Consider the following 21,705-nt stretch of genomic DNA (forward strand, 5'->3'; position numbering starts at 1 on the left):
TTATTTGACTTGATCAGGTCAACATGTCACAAAATGCATTATGAGGAACATTACTATTTTTTAAGATTTTATTTATTTATTTATTTATTTATTTATTTATTTATTTATTTATTTATTTAGAGAGCATGCACGAGCATGCAAATGGGGGGAGAGGAAGAGGAAAAGGATGACTCTCAAGCAAACGCTGCACTGAGCATGGAGCCCAATGTGGGGCTCGATCTCACAACTCTGAGATCATGACCTGAGCCAAAATCCAGAGCTGGAGACTCAACCAAATGAGTCACCCAGGTGCCCCTAGGAACACAACTCTTATAATATGCCCTATGGTAAAAAGTTTTTGTGGTCATCAGTTCGGAAAAAACTATTTTCTCAATTTAAAATTCACAGTTATCTTAAAAGTTTACCAAAAATCAATGATAGGAGGCTCACACTGATGTGTGATTTGTTTAAAGATTGGATTATTTATTTCTTGTATTTTCCTCAAATCACTTGGGTGGCTTCATTTTCACTATAATTCTAGTATCGTAATTAAAAAAAAAAATTCACCATTCTCATTGGGATGTTCTAAACTTTGGGTTAAGAAATCTCTCTAGCTGGGATGCCTCAGTGACTCAGTCAGTTAAGCATCTGCCTTTAGCTCAAGGTCATGATCCCAGTGTCCTGAGATCGAGCACCGCATCAGGCTCCCTGCTCAATGGGGAGCTTGCTTCTCCCTCCCCCTCCGCTTCTCCCCCTGCTTGTGCTCTCTCTCACTCTCTCTCTCTCTTAAAAAAGATTTTATTTATTTATTTGAGAAAGACAGGGAGAAGACGAGGGGAGGAGCTGAGGGAACGGATCTCAAGCGGACCCTCTGCTGAGTTCAGAGCCCAACACCAACACCAGCTCAATTAAGGGCTCAACCTAATGACCCTGAGATCATGACCTGAGCGGAAGTCTAGTCGTTTAACCAACTGAGCCATCCAGGTGCCCCAAGTGGCTATAAAATCAACAGCAGCAGTAGTAGCTGTCAGCTGTCCTATTAATAGCAACAGTAATAAACATTGTAGCGACAGTAGTAGTAATAGTAGTAGCCGTAGTAAGTAACGGTGATAGTTAGTGTAGTAGCGCTGTCCGTGGTAGTGTATTAACATCCTCACGCCCTTCAGAAGTCTAGAGAATTAATTCACCTTTGAAATTAAACCCAAATCAAATGAATTCAATCTCACAATTTTGAGATGGATTATAAAACAATTAAGATAAAATAGTAAAATCCTCATGTAATTCAAGCTACTCTGGGGTCTGGTAAAAGCAAGAGAGGTTGGGTATTTTGGTTGCAGAGAAACACTTGCCTTGTAAATTTAGGAGTCCATCCTGCGGCAGTGCAACTATGGGTCAGGGAAATTTGAGGAGAGAGCCAGGCATTTATTTCACTCTCCCAAAGTCTTCAGGCACTTTGCAGCCAGTGAGCAGAATGTTGGTGATCCAGATGAAATTGCATATGAGAATAGGGTGCCACAAACAGGACAGAACTGATTTATTTAGCGACATATGGAAACCATTTATAGAAATCGTGTTCATTTACAGCTAGTGCTTGGGGCTGAAGGAGGATGTGGCTTCTCCGTAGTTTTCTCCATCCTGAATAAATGTGGGGTGGAAAAATAAGTGGATCAAAAGAAGAAATGTTTCCTTTTACCATCAGGACTTTTCATAAATGTGTCAAGCTTTACGTATTTCTTTTACATGTATTCTATGTGCTGTTTGGAAAGAATAGAGCTGAACAGCCATTTATTTCTGTCTTGAACAATATTTGTTAGGAATCAGGCACTTTCTAGGCAGAAAAATTCATACACTTTGTGAAACTATTATAATAATTAATGTTAAATAAGTGTTTACCATGGATTGTGTCAATTAGTTTTTTCAAAAATCCTAAGGTAGCTGGGGCATCTGGGTGGCTCAGTCAGTTAAGCGTCTGCCTTTGGCTCAGGTCATGATCTGGGGGTCCTGGAATCGAGCCCCACATGGGGCTCCCTGCTCAGCGGGGAATCTGCTTCTCCCTCTCCCTCTGCCACAGCACCCCCATCATGTGTGCACGTTCTCTCTCAAAATAAATAAAACCTTTAAAAAAAATCCTAAAGTAGGTACAATTATCATCCCACTTTTGCAGATGAATGAACTGAAGCACAGAGTTGACATGCCTAGTGTAGGCGAGGAGGAAAGTATTTTCTTACTACCTTCATGGTTCTCCAGCTGAGACCCTGTAAATTGACAAAAGACAGATCAACAAAAGAAAAGCATACAAATGTACTTAAGAGAAGTTTTACGTGACATCTTTGCTCCATGTAAAGGGAGGGCACCTCTCAGATGAGGGACTTAGGACCTGCTTCAGTGCACTCTGTAACCTTTGCCAGAGATTCTGATCTGTGATGCCCTACCTGGCTAGAAAACTCAGTAGTCCCACAGCAAGCTGCGTTCTTTGGGTATGGTGGTTGGATTCTGATGTGAGAAGCTGCTGAGATGGCAACTGCACAACATCGTTAAGAGAAAGCACAACTCAATCATCTGTGCATCAATTGAGGCTAATTACACCAGCAAAACCCTCTCTGTCAGCATATGAGTAAAATGCACAGCGGAAGCCACTGGGAGAGATGTACTCGCTTCCTGAACTATTCAGCAGGATCGAAGTGAGCTGAAAGAGCGCCCCTTACAGCAGTTCCCCAATCTGCTTTTGATCATCAGAAACATTTGGTCACCAGCAGAGAATTTAAATCTGAACGTTTACAAGCAACAATTCAGATCCTTTTCTTGGGAAAGCTGTATATTAACATGCAAATGGTGGTGTTCTATTTTCCTTATACACAGTCCCATCTAAAAGCCTCTTGCTTTCTGTAAAAGCAGTAAGAGTTTTTTCAAGCCCTTTGTTGATTGACATTAATACAATGGTTTCTCCCATGGAAGTGGTTTATAAAATGTGTTACATTTTGTAATTGCCTTTGTTTTTCTTTAAATGTTTCTGCGGTTATGCATGAAAGATGAGACTAGTAATATTTAACACTTATTGAGGGCTTGCTTTGTGCCATGCACAATCCTATTTAATTTGTGTATCTATATATAACCTCATGTAGTTCTCTCAATAATTGCATACGGTAACTATTAGTCTCTGATCCCTTTTATATGATGAGGTAATTGGGCTAAGTAAGTTGTCCAATAGCACATAGTCACTGAAGAGTTCAGCTGGAACATGAATCCAGCAGATTGATGCCAAATCTTTTTCTTTCATATTTAGATCAATATGCCCCAAAGTATGAATTTTGGAAAGTTAATTGCACAGGATATTAATAAATGACTTTTTTGTGGGGGTGGGGAGGCATGAATTAAACGAGGTTGGGGAATATTGGGTTAAATAAATTGGTTTCTCTTGTGTGTGACTTCTCAGAGTGTTTAAAAACTCGGGTACTGGGCGCCTGGGTGGCTCAGTTGGTTAGGCGACTGCCTTCGGCTCGGGTCGTGATCCCGGGGTCCTGGGATCGAGTCCCGCGTCGGGCTCCCTGCTCTGCGGGAGGCCTGCTTCTCCCTCTCCCACTCCCCCTGCTTGTGTTCCCTCTCTCGCTGTGTCTCTCTCTGTCAAATAAATAAATAAAATCTTTTTAAATAAATAAATAAATAAATAAATAAATAAATAAATAAATAAATAAATAAATAAAAAAAAAATAAAAACTCAGGTACTGTGCACATCTCTAAGAGGCAAAAGCAGAATTTTACATTTCCCAAACCACCTTGAACACAAGACTCTTCTTGGTCAAGTCTCTTTAGACCACTGCCAAACGATGTCTATGAAATGATGGTTTGCAAATGAGTTATCTGCAGGGCGCCTGGGTGGCTCAGTCGGTTGAGTGACTGCCTTTGGCTCGGGTCATGATCTCAGGGTCCTGGGATCAAATCCCACGTCTGGCTCCTTGCTCCGCAGGAAGCCTGCTTCTCCCTCTCCCGCTCCCCCTGCTTGTGTTCCCTCTCTTGCTATGTCTCTCTCTGTCAAATAAATAAATAAAATCTTTAAAAAAAAAAAAAATCTTTAAAAAAAAAAAATAAATAAAATCTTTAAAAAAAAAAATCTGCAAAGTGGTCTGCCTTCCTGCCTCCTGAAGCCATGCACATCTGTCCCTTTTACAGGGACAGTAGGAAGACCTGACAGCAAGAGGCCAATGCCATGTTGCCACTATGCACCTGTGTTCTTTACTTTAAACATGATCATTCGGGTCATCTGGATGGCTCAGTCATTAAGCGTCTGCCTTCAGCTCAGGTCATGATCCCAGGGTCCTGGGATGGAACCCCGCATTGGGCTCCCTGCTCAACCTTTCCCACTCCCCCTGCTTGTGTCCCCTCTCTTGCTGTGTCTCTATCAAATAAATAAATAAATAAAATCTTTTAAAAAAATAAACATGATCATTCAAGTAAATTGGTAATAAATTTCTTGGGAGTCACTTAGCCATATCTATGAAAAGCTTCTCAACCTTGGGGTGTTCAAAATAAATAACTGGGATAGGAAGAAAACATTAGAACATCCATTTAAGACTTCTCACATTTGATTTTTCCACATATGTTTTGTTATAAAGCTGTATATGTGTGTGTATATATAACAAAACATATGTCAAAATTAACATTTATAATTATAAATATATTTAAGAATATTTGAACATGTATATTCTAAATATATCTATAAATGATATATTACAATAGTTATATATGTAACTTGCAAATAATTTAATATATGTATGTATTGGGGATGATTTGCAAAAATATTGAGCAGATCACTTAGACATATGAAAAGCCTTCCATTTCTTCATATTCTTGGCTCCAGCAATTTCACTTCTTAGAATATATTCACCTTATCCTAAGGAAATAATCTTACATGTGTGTAATTATTTAGCTACAAGGGATGTTTATTAAAGAACTCCTTGTGCTTGTGAGAATTGAAAACAGTCCAAATATTCAACAATTAGGGATTGCTTACATAAATTATGGTATATCCATATGAGAGTCTTAACAGAGAACTATTAAAAATTATGTTGTTAGAAAAAAATGCTATGGAAAAATCCTGATTTTTGTAAGTCAAAAAAAAAAGATGACAAAAGATTGTTTAGTTCATATGCTGGATGAATGGACTGGAATGATGAACCAAAATATTAATAGTGGTAGCTCTTAGTGATGACATAAGAGAAAAATTTTATTTTCTTTATACTTCCCTGTGTTATCTTAAGCTTTGTACAATAAATGTACAAATAAGCATTGAATAAGCATTGAAGTAAGCATTAAATGCTTAACTAAGCATTATATTCATAAAGTCCCAAAGTTGGCAATTATGAAAGGGTATACAGTTAACAAGGTCTTTCCTAGTCTTGTCTCCCAGACAAGCCGCTCCTCTCTCCAAAAGTATTGAGGATAATGGTTTCTTGTATATCTTTCCAAGGATCTGTTATGTTGATAAAATTTGTATATATGCCCATATTCTTTTACCTCTTACATACAATACATACCGTTCTATACTGTTATATTGAATAATTCTGTGCACCTGTCATTTCACCCCTATCTACAGTGTATCTGTAGGATACATTCCCAAAAGAGGAATTGCTGGGTCAAAAAATAATGTGCATTTGTCATTTGGATAAATATTGCCCCCTGAGGATATATTAAAAAAAATCCTCTCATGGTTTCTTCCAGCACTTTAACCATTTGGGGTTTTGTTGCAGTTCATTTGTGATCCACTTTAATTTATCCTGGCTTAATGGATACTTAGTAAGAAAAACAAATTATTTACAATATTAAACTCTTCGCTTATAGTGGAAATTCAAGTGCTGGTTGTCCTCATCTGTTAGATCACAGGATCTAGATGCAAATAAGGACATCTTGCAAAGGTTCAGCTTACGCTGGGAACGAGTAACATAGCCAGACCTCTGCTCTGCTGTGTGCCGATTTGCTTCCAGAGTCACACTGGAGTGAAGAGGGAAGCCCTGAGAGCTCGAGTTCCACCCACAAGTGAAATTTTCACTTCTGAGGAACTCTAGTCGCTGGTTGGATCTTCCTTCCGAAATCCTGTAAGTTACTTTAGTTATCTAGATAAAAAGACGTGGTCTCCCCTGTAGTGCTGGGGTGTGTGTGTGTGGGCTGCATGAATTGGGGTATGACAGTAGATAGGAAGAGCACTGATTTTATTCCTGTAGAGATTCTCTAGACCTGTTACTCACTGGCAGACCTCAGCAGCTGCACTGAAATGTCAGATGGATTTGCACAGCTGACTCAAGTTGCCAAAATGAGAGAGGCACAGTAGTTTCATAAATTGACCCAATCCAGCCAAGAGCTGCTTAATATAGATACGGTATGAGCTTAGGTGCAGTCCCCCCCCAGCTGCTCGGCACACACCACCGGGATCCTTAGGGGAAAATCTCTTCAAGTAGTGTTAACCTGGAATGTTTGTTCACTGGGGGGATTCCTTGAGAGTTTTTTATTATTTTGAGAGTCTTTGATTATTTCTCCTTTTCTAGTAACAGAGAAAAATATAGGAGAAAAAAATCATGTCAGAACACAGCAGGAATTCAGATCAAGAAGAACTCTTTGATGAGGAGATTGATGAAGATGAAATCTTGGCCAACTTGTCCCCCGAAGAGCTGAGAAAACTGCAGTCGGAAATGGAAGTGATGGCCCCTGACCCCAGGCTTCCCGTGGGAATGATTCAGAAGGATCAGACTGACAAGCCACCCACGGGAAACTTTGACCATAAGTCTCTTATGGATTATATGTATTGGCAAAAGGCATCCAGACGCATGCTGGAAGACGAACGTGTCCCTGTCACCTTTGTGCCATCCCAGGTAATCAGGGATTTGTGTACAGCAGAGAAACGGCTGCCTGGGCCCGAGCGACAGGTGTCCATGGGGCAACTATCATTTCTCAAGACTTCATGTTTGGTCTTGTTTGGTTGCCACTGCTAGATTAAATCATAACATTTAATCTGATGTCAGATTGGAACTTCCTGAAACACTTACATGGGAAGGAAAAGTGGTAGTTTTTGTGTAAATGTCTCTTTTTTTTTTTTTTAAGGTTTTATTTATTTGACAGAGAGAGAGACACAGCGAGAGAGAGCATAAGCAGGGGGAGTGGGAGAGGGAGAAGCAGGCTTCCCGTGGAGCAGGAGCCCGGTGCGGGGCTCGATCCCAGGACTCTGGGATCATGACCTGAGCCGAAGACAGACGCTTAGCAACTGAGCCACCCAAGCGCCCCTAAATGTCTCTTTTTTAAAAAAATGGCTGTGGGGTTCACTGTGTAAGAAAGCCTGATTCTACAGACATGAAACTTAATGAATTAACTCATAACCTATAAGCCTTTGTCCTTAACTCCTTTTTTTGGCTCACTCCTTTTTTTTTTTTAGCTCTGTACCCCTCCTTCTGCTTATACATTCATAGGCAGTATTTCACATACAACTGAAAGGGTGTCACAGCCCTTCCAAAGTCCTACCACATAACCTGCAGTTCAACCAATTAAATGACCCAAAAAATTCCGTATTAACACAACTTATTGGATATCAGTAATACATTTAGAAATTGATAGCTTTTAGATGGTTGTTGTAAAGACGTTCTTTCTGAAATATATTTCTTATATGAGCACTGGAGTTGTGGTTGAATCTATGAACCTATTACATATCAGCATATTTTTTTTTTAATGTTCCACTTAAAAATGACACAGCCAAAGGAAGACCAAGATCCCGGCAGGTAAAGACTCTTTAAGTTATGCCTGCTGGTACAGCTGTATCTTGTCACATTGCTCTCACGCTGGCTGTAATTAAGGAAACTTATAAACTCGTTTCATGGTCAGAAGAGTTTAAATGTGTACTAACGTGTACTAAACTTAAGAAATTGCTAGTTTGGTCAGGTTGGAGTTAAAGATACAATCTGCAGATATTTGGAATCAACATATTACACAATTGGAGTAAAAACCAATTCTATCTGAATGCAAATTTCAGAAAAAGAAAATTGGGTACTTCGAACACTTTTTCTTTCCTTGGTATAGTTTAAACAGCTTGATGATTGGCTCCCCCTGCTGGGACAGATGAGAAATGCAGGGGACGTCTTTAAGGTGGTTAGGATGACTGTTGTCAACTGTCACTTCCAACCTACAATATGTTGTAAGCGAGATCAAGTTCTTGCTTGAAAATGCTACACCAGCATCCGAAATGACACTATGAGGTACACATGGGGTATAGGCAAGCACACTAATTGATGGGCAAGGATCTAATAAAGGTCATTGTTTAGAGACTGCTAATTTCCTTTCTAGACTAAGCAGTTGTTTCTAAATGTCTGTATAATCCCGCCCTCTTTTGTAGCTGGCACTGTCCCCTAGATACTTTGTTTCAAAAGAACTGGACTTGTGATCCTGTCCTTGGAGTAGTCAGGGCTGTTGTCACAGAGCTGAGGAGACAAAAAATCCAAGTCTAGGTCTTTGGTATATTTCAGAGTACCAGAGTGCTCTCATTTTCCCCACAATATATTATGTTTTCAGGGACAGTTGATATACACATTATACTAGATTAGCAGATATCCTGGGAATGTAAATTTTGTTTAGGGCAACAGGTAAATTGTGTATATATAAAACTATATATATATATAAACTATATATATATATATAAAACAAAGACTTCAGTGTATTGATCGAGTAACTCCATAAGGTTTTCAAAGCAAATAATTTTTGGACCACTTCTAGAATTGAACACCATTTTAAAAAACAATACAGAATCCAAAAACAAAATTAGGTTTCATTTTACCATATGGAATGAGATAAAGACAACCAAAAAGTATGTGTTTGTATGTATCTGTAGTATGGCTATAAAAGTTCATCCTTTATTTAGATTATATTTGCTTACAAAACTAGTATGTGTATCTTGTTTTTAAAAAAAACATTCAAACACTTCAGAATTATATAATGTAAAAACTGGAAATCCCCCAAATACGTCCCCTCCCCAGTTATCTGGGTTTTTTTTTAAGATTTTATTTTTAAAGTAATCTGTACACCCAAAGTGGGGCTTGAACTCACAACCCTGAGATCAGGAGTCAAGTGCTCCAGCAGCTGAGCCATCCAGGCACCACACCCTTCCCTGTTACCTTAATGGTTCCCTCTCTTTCTAAGAGAGAACTGCTGATTGGGTAAACATTACAGCAGACTTGTTTTTCTTATACATTTATAAACTTTTATATGTTGTATATGCGTTTTTATATATGTATATGCACACAAATGGATACTATATACACCACTTATTTGCTTACTTTTTTCACTTCCTAATCAATCTCTTATTTCCAGTAGCAACTGCTCTGCTTCCTGTTTCTCCATTGCCATGCATTCTAACCCGCATAAACCTCTCTTTTAGGTGGACACTCAAGAACAGCATGAAGAAGTAGACAAAGGTAATAAAAATGTGTCCCAGTATTTAAAAGGAAAGCTCAACAATGAAATCGCTGCAAATAAGAGAGAATCAAAAGGCAGCGATGATGTCCCAGAAACCAAGGATGCTGATGGTGAAGAAGATGAAGGAGATGACGAGGATGAGGATGGCGAGGATGAAGATGAGGAAGGAGAAGATGACAGCGAAGAGAGCGTGGAAAAGCCACAAAGAGGGGTGCAAGGCGAGGTAAAGGGGCAGATCAGAAATGGTGAGAGCAGCCACCCACAAGTAAAGGCATTTGGAGAACAGAAAGACAGACCAGAGGCCCAAGAAAAAGGTGAGAAAAAAATATCAAAATTAGATCCCAAGAAGTTAGCTCTAGATACCAGTTTTCTAAAAGTGAGTGCAAGGCCTTCGGGAAACCAAACAGACCTGGATGGGAGCTTGAGGCGCGTGAGACAGAATGACCCCGACATGAAGGAGCTCAACCTGAACAACATTGAAAACATCCCCAAGGAGATGCTACTGGACTTTGTCAATGCCATGAAGAAAAACAAACACATCAAAACCTTCAGCTTAGCAAACGTGGGCGCGGATGAGAGCGTCGCGTTCGCCTTGGCGAACATGCTGCGGGAAAATAGGAGCATTACCACTCTCAACATCGAGTCCAATTTCATCACAGGTAAAGGAATTGTGGCCATCATGAGGTGCCTCCAGTTCAATGAGACACTCACGGAGCTTCGGTTTCACAATCAAAGACACATGCTGGGCCACCAAGCCGAAATGGAAATCTCCCGGCTCTTGAAGGCAAACACCACTCTCCTGAAGATGGGCTACCATTTTGAGCTCCCAGGTCCCAGAATGGTGGTAACCAATCTGCTCACCAGGAATCAGGACAAGCAACGGCAGAAAAGACAAGAGGAACAGAAGCAGGAGCAGCTCAAAGAGCAGAGGAAGTTGATAGCCATGTTGGAGAATGGGTTGGGTCTGCCACCTGGAATGTGGGAGAGGTTGGGGGGACCCATGCCCGATCCCAGGATGCGGGACTTCCTCCAACCTCCTCCTCAGCCTCCCAACCCCCAAGCGGCCCCCTTCGGTCAACAGAATGAAATGATCAAGAAGCCGTCACAGCCTCCGAAGTATAGGACGGACCCTGACTCCTTCCGGGTGGTGAAGCTGAAGAGGATCCAGCGCAAGTCTCGGATGCCCGAGGCCAGAGAAGCACCTGAGAAGACCAACCTCAAAGATGTCATCAGAACGCTCAAACCGGTGCCAAGAAACAGGCCACCCCCATTGGTAGAAATCACTCCCAGAGATCAGCTCTTGAATGACATTCGTCACAGCAACGTCGCCTATCTTAAGCCCGTAAGTAGAGAGAAGGAGAAATGGTGAATGAGCTCCCGTGTATCCCACCTCTCCCCCCGCTTGTTTTAACACATGGAGAGTCTCATTAGTGGTGACTAACTGGAGGAAGCCCATCAGCGTTGCCAGGGAACCGAAATTACGAATTATCCCCAAGGATGTGCACACATGTAGACAACTTTATAACAGTGATATTCATAGCTAACATTTATTAAGCACTTACTATAGGCCAGATGCATTATATGAATTAACTCATCATCTTAACAACCCAATGACGTAGGTATTATTATTCTCCCCATTTTATAAAAGAGAAATTGAGGCTTAGAGAAGTTCAATACCATCTATAGGAGATAGAGCTAGAAAGAGGTAGAGTTGACATTGAAATTCGGCTGCAGGCCCAGGGTCAAGCGTTTATTCATCCCAGCCACAGAGCTGACCTTCAGAGATCTCGAGGAACCTGCTGCGGGAATAATAAAGGACAAAGCCTAAATTAGGCCCGTCACTTGTAAGTAACTGAGTGCTTCCAAAATGTTTAAAAATAGTTGGTTCTTTTTTAGTAGATGAAGAGAGACTACCTGCAACTGTACACATATACTCACTTTTTTAGGTGGACAAATGGTAAACTTCAGGTTAGCATCACCATGAATTAATGGAGTTTTGACTATTATTTCAGCTTTAATGTTTACAGTGATCCATGATTAACTGCTGCTGATACATGAAAATGTGTTATTCCTTGCAGGTAAAGTTGAAGAAATAATATTTTTTGTCATTACTATGATAGCATTTATGGAATCTGAAAGGAGTATGTCCGAAAGTCACAGGTAGTTGATAATGAACTGTATTATTTTAAAATCTAGTGTGTAATTTAGCCAAAATAGTCCATCTGTTATTTCATCATAGGGAGTCACAATTTCTTCAAGATGTGTTACACAGATGTATATCCCTTATTCTCATCTCCTGGTTATGCAGAATTGACAGCATTCCATTCTTCTCAATCAAAGAAGACTTTCCACTATGTCATAGAGGGATTCTGATTCTTCCTAGGGTAGAAGCCAGGGTGAGAACACTAGAAGGTCCCGTGAGGTCAGGCAAGAGTTCTTTTCCTGCCCTTTGGGTACTACATCAAGACTTTCTGCACCTGCTCTTCTCCAGGCAGCCAGACCCCTGTAGGGGGGTGGATGGGGTGTTGATTTGAGAGAAATTAGCTCTGTCATTGTGTAACCAGTCATTGGTAAGGCATATTCAAGCTGCCTGGGAGGCTGTACCATCAGAAAATAACAGTCTGAAAAGACTGAAGAGGAGTTGTTGTTGTTTTTAATTTTTATTTATTTATTTTTGAGAGACAGAGAGAGTGCATGCAGGGGGAGGAGGGGCAGAGGGAGAGGGAGAGAATCTTAAGTAGGTTCGACGCCCAGCACAGAGCTGAATGCTGGGCTCAATCTCATGACCCTGAGATCATGACCTGAGCTGACATCAAGAGTCAGATACTTGGGATGCCCAGTGGCTCAGTCGGTTAAGCATCTGCCTTTGGCTCAGGTCATGATCCCAGGATCCTGGGATGGAGTCCCGCATCAGGCTTCTCGCTCAGCGGGAAGCCTGCTTCTCCCTCTCCCTCTGCCCCTCCCCCCATTAGTGTGCTCTCTCTCTCTCTTTCTCTCAAATGAATAAAATCTTAAAAAAAAAAAAAGAGTCGGGACACTTAACCAACTGAGCCACCCAGGTGCCCTAAGAGAAGTCTTTTAAAAATCTACATTAGAGGTGGCATGTGGATTCAGAGTAGAAGAGAGAATGAAGTTCAGATGATTATCTGACCCAATTCCCTGCCTTCCGAGGGAGTGTTCTACTGAGCAAGTCTGCTTACCCTGGAGTCTGTTTCATTCTACCCATTCACTTATTCGTTAATGTAGCATATACTTACGTAGTGCACCTGCATGTCAGCTACCATCAGAGGGGCAGGGATATAGCAGTGAATAAGACAGGCACAGTCTTGACCTCACGGAACTTACGGTCTTGGTTTTGTAATTTCCACAGTCAGGACACTCTGCCTTTTAGTCAACTGAAAACACTTCAACTTTGAGTCGAGATTCTAGAACAAAAGACATTAAAATAAATTTATGAGGATAATGACAAAAACGTAACCCCTGGCTAATTGCTACATTTTTAATTTTCAATTAGTTCTAAACTGCTATCAATTTTAAACTGTGTTTTGTTTGTGCTTAATGTCCACTAAGAAAGGAACATTCTTCAAAGTAAACTCTGACATGATTTTTGAATGATGGTCTTGCATATCAGCCTCTGCTTTGAAATGTCTTTTATCTGTTCTAAGGGATTGGCAATTTCTCCTTCTTTTACCTGCCTGGCTTGGCCTGTGAGAGACATCTCTTTGCATGTACTTAAGATAGAGAATGTCACACAACTTCATCCACGTAGTCCTGTAAGATGCTCCGCAAAAAATAAAAAAAAAAAATGTGCAAATGCATCATCCCACTGACCAAAATTCACTCCACTAATGACCCTTTGTTCTCCACTGATCAAATTGTGTGCCTTGCTACATAATAAATTTCTGCTTTCATGCTGAATCATAGTGTGATCTTTTTAGAAGATAGTCTTTTTATTTTGAAATCATTTTAGACTTGCAGAAGTTCAAAAATAGTACAAAGAATTATTACGTACCCATCACATTTTGTCAAGTTGGTTTTGTCACTCTTCAAAAAGCTACTCTAAATGGCAATACATCTGCGTGGGTGGTTAATGGAAGTGCTGAGGGTGCAGAAGGCCGTGGTGTGTCCGTGCTTGAATCTGCAGTCAGCTGTTATAAAGCTTACGGATTGTAAGGTGCTTTCTGATTTGGGGGCTGTGGAAATGTCACAAAATGTGCCTCTTAGACTGAGTGAAATATTGAAAACGCCCTTGGTGGTAATATGGTAAAGTCCCAGCAGAAAGGGATATTTGTAGCCAGTCAAATGAGACATAACAGCACTCACTTTGGAAAAGTGAAACTAAAGGTTTTTAGGTTGTTCTCTCCCCCTCTTGTGCTGTGGACAGAGATGCCCTCCAAACCCCTGGGTTTTCAAGTGTGAGGTTAAAATTAAAGCATAATTTTGAAATGTGATTTTTTAAAAATATTTTTTAACTTAAATTCAATTAACTAACATATAATGTATTATTGGTCTCAGAGGTACAAGCCCATGATTCATCAGTCTTATACCCAGTGCTCATTACATCACGTGCCCTCCTTAATGCCCATCACCCAGTGACCCCATCCCCCTACACTCTCTCCTCCAGCAACCCTCAGTTTGTTTCCCATGATTAAGAGTCACTTATGGTTTATCTCCCTCTCTGATTTCATCTTGCTTTTATTTTATCCTCTCTTCCTCTATGCTCCTCTGTTTTGTTTCTTAAATTCCACATATCAGTGAGATCATATGATAATGGTCTTTCTCTGACTGACTTATTTTGCTTAACCTAATACCCTCTAGCTCCATCCACGTCATTACAAATGGCAAGATTTCATTTTTGTTGTGATTTTTTAAAAACTGAGGCTCCTAACTAGAATCCTGAATGTCCAAAAACATAAATTATTTAGCCTTAGCTGGTCTTGTTTTCCTTTTTGTTTTCATTTTCCTCTCATGGACTTGCAAATAGTATTTTTGCATAAGCAAAATATATCCCATCAAGCAGTCTGTTTATATTTTTTAATTGTATTTTTTCATTTCAATGCCTGTTCTTTCCCCATGCCATGCTTCTGGCCTGAGATTCTTGAAATGAAGTTGATAGCAAAGAATAAAGGAAAATCTGTACACTTGCTTGGCTTAAATGCTGCCTCCTCCAAGAAGCTGCCCATTTAACCAGTTTAAGAGAGATGTATTCTGTGGGCCAGGTATGGAGAACTGGCAGACTATCAGCCACATCTGCAGGCCTGGAGTGTTTGGCTTGGATGTTGTACAAAATTTAAAATATCACATAATAACATTTAGATATCTGGCACCATTTGAAACATCAGAGCTGGCCACAGTGGGCTTGCATTTGCATGGCACACATCAGCTGGGTCTGGCATTTGGCTTCTCCCTTGAGATAGGTAATGGACTCTCCAGTTTCTCTCAGTCTCCACCATGCCCTACTGCCTAATACCTGGCCTGTTTCCCTCATTTGCATTACTTCCTTGGCTCCTGTAGAATTTTTTCATTTGTTTTGTTCTTGTTTTTAGGTGTGTTTTTAAACTCTCTGTCTTAGGTGAATTCATTAGGTAATCACAAATTCATTTCCCAATAAGTTAATATCGGAGTCAATATGATACCAGCCCGAACACAAAGACGTGAGACTTGTACAGGATTATCCCTCCCTGGCCAATGTGTGATTTCCTTTCATCCCAAAATTTTGTGGGCCATTCACTGCCTACCATCCTAGATGGGTCTTTGTACTTCTCCCTGAAATAAGATCCCATCTGCAACAATCATTTCATTCACTGAGGCCAAATGCATTTATATCACCTGCAAGCTTTGGTGCCGATCAAAAAAGGTAGTTTAACATTCACTCAATTTCACTTTGGGCTCACCTATGTATATCTGGATTGCTTCCACTCAGTTGCCTAAAAACACAGCTAAATGTCTCCTTTGGAAAGACTTTAGTTTAAGAATATCAAAAGCAGACTTAGTTAGCCAAAAGACTCCATGACATATCGGCAGTTGTTATGATTATGAAATGGGACGTTACAGACTCTTGAGTCTTCATCTCCATCTCTGGCCATGTCTTTGCCTCATTAACAAGATCTTCTTTCTCTTGAGGATTTCTGGATTCTATACTTTTGCAATTTCCTCCTCTTTCCCATTTTATCTTTGCCCTTTGTTTCAATTGTCACATAATCTAGGACACTCCTCGGATCTCTCTTTCTGCTTAGATCACTGGGGTTTTCTTAGCTCCTTCGTTCAGTCTTTCCCCAGACAACCTCTTGAGTTGAGGTCTACTTGTGTTTCTGGTTCCCTGTGTTCATTGTTCTTTCCCTTCTCTCACACATTCAGGTCTAGAGCCCCAGAGTTGTCTTCAACGACTTTTTTCCCCCACCCTATTTTTTTTGTTCCTTATTTTATTTGTTCCATTAGCTCCTTATAAAAGAAATCTCCATGGGAAAGAGCTATGTAACATTTCAAACTCCTCTTGAAAGAGCATATGTTGACTAGAATTACACAGCGTAGGAACTGCCTTTTCCTAATACCTAGTGGGAAAAAGAGTTTATAGTATACAACATTTCTGAAGTCTGTGATAGTGATTCTTAAATTTTAGCATGCATCAGAATCACCTGGAAGGCTGAGTACAGATTCCTGAGCCCATCTCTAGAGTTCCTGATTCATTAGATTTTGGATGGTGTCTGAGAATTTGCATTTCTCTCCAGGTTCTTGGTGATGCTGATGCTGCTTATGTGGACACCACACTGCCAAAACCACAATTCTGTGACACCCAGGGTAAACCACATCTCCTGATACTTGCCCTGAAGGGTCTTCTTTTCTTGCCTCCATGCCCTCTGCTCAAATGACCTTTAATTCTATTTCTCTGTTGAAAGCTACCCAAACAGGCTTGGCTCAAATAGGATTTCTTACAGCAAAAGAAACCGAACAAACCATCCGTAGTGAATATGCTCCCTTTATAGTTCCATGACCCTTCATCTCTACCTCTCTTAAAGCATCTCCCACATTCTGCTTCAGGTTGAGCACCCTAATGGGTATAGTGTGGGTCTCCTAGTAGGTTCGGAATTCCTCAGAGTGGGTCTCCTAGTAGGTTCGGAATTCCTCAGAGTAGGCCTTCCTCATCTCTTCCTGGACACCCACTGAGGCGTTGACTGAGAGCAGGAATTCAACTTGAGACACCAAATGAAACAGCCCCTGCTGAGATGGATCTTCTCTTCCTGCCTCAGTCTCTGTGAGTGTATACACGTGTGTGCCCTGTTTGGTGCTATCCATACATACTTCTCTTAAACTAATTTGAACCAGTCAGTGAAGGGGGAACAGGGCCCTTGACAGTACTGCAAGCTGATTCTCATGTGCTTGTAAGTTTTATGTATTTAGAACATCGAGGATAGCTCTCTTTTCCTTTCTGGTTTCTGTCTTTTGTGTTCTGCTTAGAAATGGCTTCTTTTGAAGCTTACTAAAATATTTGCCCATCTTTTATTGATGCTTTTATAGTTTTGGGTTTTTTTTTTTTTTTTAATTTTATTATGTTAGTCACCATACAATACGTCATTAGTTTTTGATGTAGTGATCCACGATCCATTGTTTTCGTATAACACCCAGTGCTCCATGCAGTATGTGCCCTCCTTAATACCCATCACCGGACTAACCTAGTTTTTGGTTTTTAAGAGAACATTCCATATTACAGATGAATTAAAGAGTTAAATTCTAGAAGTAAGTAGGGAGCAAGAAGCCCACTTTGTTATTTCTTTTCCAAATAGCTGACCAATGGTAGCTAACCATGATTCATTCTTGTTCACAGGGATCTGCATTTCCAGCTTGGTCATATTTTAAATATATCAGTATGTGTCTGGGCTTACTATGTTGGGTCAGTGCCACATTTTGCTTTTTAAGATATTTTTATTAGTTTGGATCCCTCTCCTGCATATAAACATGTATCTGGAATAGCATTATATAAAAATGCTTTTTTTTCCCCCATTCAACAAGACAAAGAACACACTGTTTTAATTATTTGCTGCCTGGCGTTGTATTTTTGGCTCACTGGTGTTCTTCACTGTTTTGTGTTCTCCATGGTTGAGCCCTATGAAAGTGCAGTCACAATCCTCCCATCTTAGTCATTATTATACAAACTCTGAGTGTCCTCTGTACTTCTTCAGTGTCCTCTGGAAGGTCCCTACATGATGGATAAGTCACGCTCCTAAGATGTGACACCATTTGCAACTGTTTAAGAACTTGCCTTATCTTTAAGTTGTTCCTGTGAAATAAACCTGAAAGTTAATTGGTAGTCAGGCTACTCTTTGGTAATTGTTTTTGCCCTTGGGGCTTCTCCAAATATTTTGCTTTTTTAAATTTAAGTGAGTTTCAAATTAGGAATATGCTTCAAAAAGGAAAAACCAGTTTATAAAAGAACATATATTTTATACTCTTGTGTTGGTTTTTGTTTGTTTGTTTGTTTGTTTGTTTGTGGTTAAGGCTCGGGTCCTGAAATCAGGCAGATTTGGGTTCAAATCCCGCTCTGACACTAACTAATCTTCTCCTCTCCGAGCCTGTCCCCTCTTTATAAGACTATTGTAGGATAAAATGAGATGTTTTTGAAGTGTGGCGTTGCTTACTAACTTGTTTTATATGACGTAATCCTTAAAGTGGCCTTGTCCATTAGCCACATAACTGTTACTGTCATTTTACAGCTGAGAAAATTGATGCCCAGCCCTACACAGCTAGGAATACTAGTTCCAGGATTTGAACCGGGCAGACTCCAGCATCTGCCCTTCTGTTTTTATGATATGCTTTACCATGTGCTTAAGCCCTTAGATCAGTCCCTGGCATCACTAAATGCCCCAGGAGTGGTGGATATAGTTGTTACTGTTGCTTTATTATGCTCTGGGAGGCTCTCTGGCCCAAATTTCTCATCCATTCTGCAACTTCTGACGCATGTAAGTTTTATCATTTTTGCTGCCAAACTCTTGAATTTCCAGGATTAATTTTTTTCCCTTTCCTTCAACTACCTCAATCCACAGGTGCAACTGCCAAAAGAACTGGCGTAAGTGGCAACAGAATACTCTAGAAGAACAAGGAATTGAGACAATGACTCGGGTCAGAGCTTGGAGACCGTCTCAGCAGCATACTTCTGGAGCCAGGTGGTGGAACTGGGAACAAGCTGGCCTCTGATAGGATTTTGTAAAGGCAGAGGCAAAATAAGGGCCTGACAAGGAAGGGGGAAGGAGATAAAAAATTACTATTCTGGGACAACATTTTCTACTTCCAATCCATTTGAGTGACTTAGGTAAAATTTAGTCGTGCTTCCAGCAGCAGAAGTTTAAAACGAAAAATTTTTTCCCCCATAAACGTTTGTTTTACTCTTGCTTTCTTCTGGTAAATAACAATAAATACTATAGAAGTGTTAAATATTTCTTCCTCCATCTCCTGCTGTAATTCATGGCAGCAGTCGTGTTTCACTCTGTGGAAATGTGAGGGGTGAATTGAGCTCCATGCTCAATGCGGATGCTCTGAAATGGAGGAACTGTTCGTTAGCTCTTCTCTGGAGAAGAGGTGGGATTTTCAGTTTCCAACCCTGTTTAGTTTGCTCTCTTGGACATTCCCCTGGCGCGTCGTACTTCAGAAGCAGTACATATCTGTGAGGAGCAGAGCAAGGAGGCGTAGGACATGGAGAACACAGTGTTTCCAGGAAAAGTAATGGGAAAAACAAACCCTGCAGATATATATATATATATATATATATATATATACTTCCCTGTTTCCATATATAAAGGGACAAAGGCAGAGAGCATGTTATGTTTCAAAAATTTTTTTGCATAAATAAGATAGTTAATGACAAGTTTTTAATTTTAGTTAACGAGATATATATATCAGTTTAGTTTGTGACTCTAATTTGATCTTGTGAATCTCCTCAGAAATCTTCTAGAGGAAACTTGTTACAGGTTTAAACTTAAATTTCTTAACGTATTATTCAAGGCCCTCCATTATCTGTTCCTAGTTTAGCAATTCAGTCTGCTTTGCCACAAATTCTTTATACTTCTCTTGATAAGACATCCTCATACACACCCTGTGCCTTGCTCTCGTTGACCCTTCCATAGAACACTTTCCAAAACACTTCCCTTCTGCTCTCCATTAGCCAAAGTCCTACCCCACCTGTACACTACACAGGTTAGGTCCTAAGGCTCCATAAAAATCTTTCAGATAACTCCAACCCCAGTGGTCTTTCCTCTTTCCAAGTTCCTAGAGCCCTCAATTATCTGTTCTGGTCACTAGATGTGCAGAATCTGAAATTTTGTATGGACGTGGCATGAGCATTAGAAATCAGGAAATCATACATTGGTGCCTCACCTGAGTGAATAGTTGGCATCTGCTCTCTTTCTCCTTTTATATAATCATAGGTGGTATATAACAAGCAAAACAGGCTAGAGGAAAATAAACCTAATGGGGAAAAGTTTAAAAATACATTATTTAGAAGGACGAGTCATGGGAAAGAAATATGGTGTTTCCATTTTTTAAGGATAATTTAGTGTATACTAAAGTATCCACATTTGAATAGCTATAGTTTCAATCAGGTAACTGATTTTACAATAGCCAGTGGCTGAGAGTTTTTTTCCTCCTATGTTACCATTTCTATAAAACTTGCATGCCAAGCAGGTTGGTTAAGAAGGCCCTGCTGTAAATAAAACTTTGTAAGTATCTAGCATATTCTACATCAAGAGGCTAACCGCTGATGGGACATAGTGCTCTAAACATGTTTAAAAGCCTACTATATATCAGTGGTTGAAGTTCTTGAAAGCCCTTATGCATTTACTTGTATAGCCACAGTATTAATGAAGTCAGGAATTTCAAAAATCGCTAATAGTCCTAAAAGAGGGCTTTAATTTAATTTTTATTTATTTATTTATTTATTTAAAATATTTTATTTATTTATTTGACACAGAGAGACACAGCAAGAGAAGGAACACAAGCAGGGGGAGTGGGAGAGGGAGAAGCAGGCTTCCCACCGAGCAGGGAGCCCGATGCGGGGCTCCATCCCAAGACCCCAGGATCACGACCTGAGCCGAAGGCAGGCACCTAATGACTGAGCCACCCAGGCACCTCAAGAGGGCTTTAATTTTAGATGTGCAAAGAGAAAAGATGATCCAAATTCATAGCTTACTGATTCACTACACAGATTTTTGTCAAGAGACAGGTGAAGCAGCTTACTTACACTTTTTCCATCTACCCACTCCTACCCTAAAAGTCTTAGTTGAAGATTTTAACTTGTTTTTTCTTTTTTTTTTTATGATTTTATTTTTAAGCGATCTCTACATCCAACGTGGGGCTCAAACTCACAACCCTGTGATCAAGGAGGAGTCGCACACTCTACTGACCGAGCCAGCCAGGCGCCCCTTAACTTGCTTTTAAAATGCAATGATTTACAGCTCTTACATGCTACATTTTTATATTATTTTCCTTCCAGAATGGACCACCAACCATTAGTAATTATAATGAGTATATTTTTATTTAAGTTGTCCCTTTTTCCAAATAGATTGCACTCCGTCTACAGAATTCGTGTAGAAAATGGAAAGGGCTCAAATATGTCAGGTTTAAAAAAGGATCCCGTTGGGATTCAATTTTTTTCTGGCTGGAAATTAATAAAGTATTAAAGTATTATTAAACAGTACCATAGTCCCCCCTCTCCCTTATCCAGTGGGGATATGTTCCAAGAACCCCAGTGGATGCCTGAAACCACATATAGTACTGAACCCCTTATATATACACTGTTTTCTTCCTGTACACACCTACAACAAAGTTTACTTTATAAATCAGGCACAGAGATTAACAACAAAAACTAATAATAAACTAGAACAATAATAATAATATGCTGCAATAAAGGTTATGTGAATGCAGTCTCTCAAAATTATCTTATTGAACATACTCACCCTTCTGTGATGATTTGAGATGAGAAAATGTCTCCTGGGGAGATGAAGTGAGAGGAGTGGAGTAGGCATTGTGACGTAGTATTTATCTACCGTTGACCTCCTGAGGATGTGTCAGAAGGACGATCATCTGCTTCTGGACAGAGGCTGACTGCAGGTCACTGAAACCATGGAAAGCTAAAGCACGGATGGGGGGGTGGGGGGCGGGGAGAGATTACTGTATCTGAGACACGCGCTGAGTGGTTTTTGCCGTACAGCACGTCCTCATAGTTTAAGAGGACTGGCACCAAGTATCCCAGATATTTCGCAACAGATGTGCATTAAACAAAGTCTCACCAATAAA

The 21,705-nt window shown here is 40.1% G+C and overlaps 1 protein-coding gene and 1 long non-coding RNA gene across 3 annotated transcripts; one reads left to right on the plus strand and one right to left on the minus strand.

Annotated features, from left to right (window-relative positions):
- The first annotated feature begins 5,933 nt into the window (after positions 1-5,933).
- LMOD3 (leiomodin 3) lies at positions 5,934-18,854 on the plus strand. Of its 2 annotated transcripts, XM_045861987.3 has the most exons (4): positions 5,934-6,068; positions 6,516-6,839; positions 9,386-10,765; positions 18,462-18,854. In XM_045861987.3, the coding sequence occupies exons 2-4, from the start codon at positions 6,546-6,548 to the stop codon at positions 18,486-18,488; spliced, it is 1,701 nt and encodes a 566-aa protein (XP_045717943.1). In that variant the 5' UTR covers positions 5,934-6,068; positions 6,516-6,545; the 3' UTR covers positions 18,489-18,854. The 2 variants fall into 2 exon arrangements, with proteins under 2 accessions (XP_045717943.1, XP_045717944.1); XM_045861988.3 differs by lacking the exon at positions 5,934-6,068 and having other exon boundaries at positions 6,366-6,839.
- LOC135364701 (uncharacterized) lies at positions 12,532-13,604 on the minus strand. Its single transcript, XR_010412193.1, has 2 exons — positions 13,436-13,604; positions 12,532-12,848 (listed from the first exon to the last, which is right to left on the minus strand). It is a non-coding gene; the product is annotated as an uncharacterized LOC135364701 (long non-coding RNA).
- Positions 18,855-21,705: the final 2,851 nt, after the last annotated feature.

This window comes from Mirounga angustirostris, unplaced genomic scaffold, assembly GCF_029215605.1.
Source record: "Mirounga angustirostris isolate CCGP_5_RB_7025 unplaced genomic scaffold, mMirAng1.0.hap1 SCAF_1, whole genome shotgun sequence".
Lineage (NCBI taxonomy): Eukaryota > Metazoa > Chordata > Mammalia > Carnivora > Phocidae > Mirounga > Mirounga angustirostris.

Bases quoted from the DNA above. Each gene is read 5' to 3' on its own strand.
- LMOD3 (XM_045861987.3), top strand. From the start codon at position 6,546: ATGTCAGAACACAGCAGGAATTCAGATCAAGAAGAACTCTTTGATGAG. The intron at 6,840-9,385 runs GTAATCAGGGAT...CCTCTCTTTTAG, and splicing joins TCACCTTTGTGCCATCCCAG to GTGGACACTCAAGAACAGCA. The intron at 10,766-18,461 runs GTAAGTAGAGAG...CTCAATCCACAG, and splicing joins ACGTCGCCTATCTTAAGCCC to GTGCAACTGCCAAAAGAACT.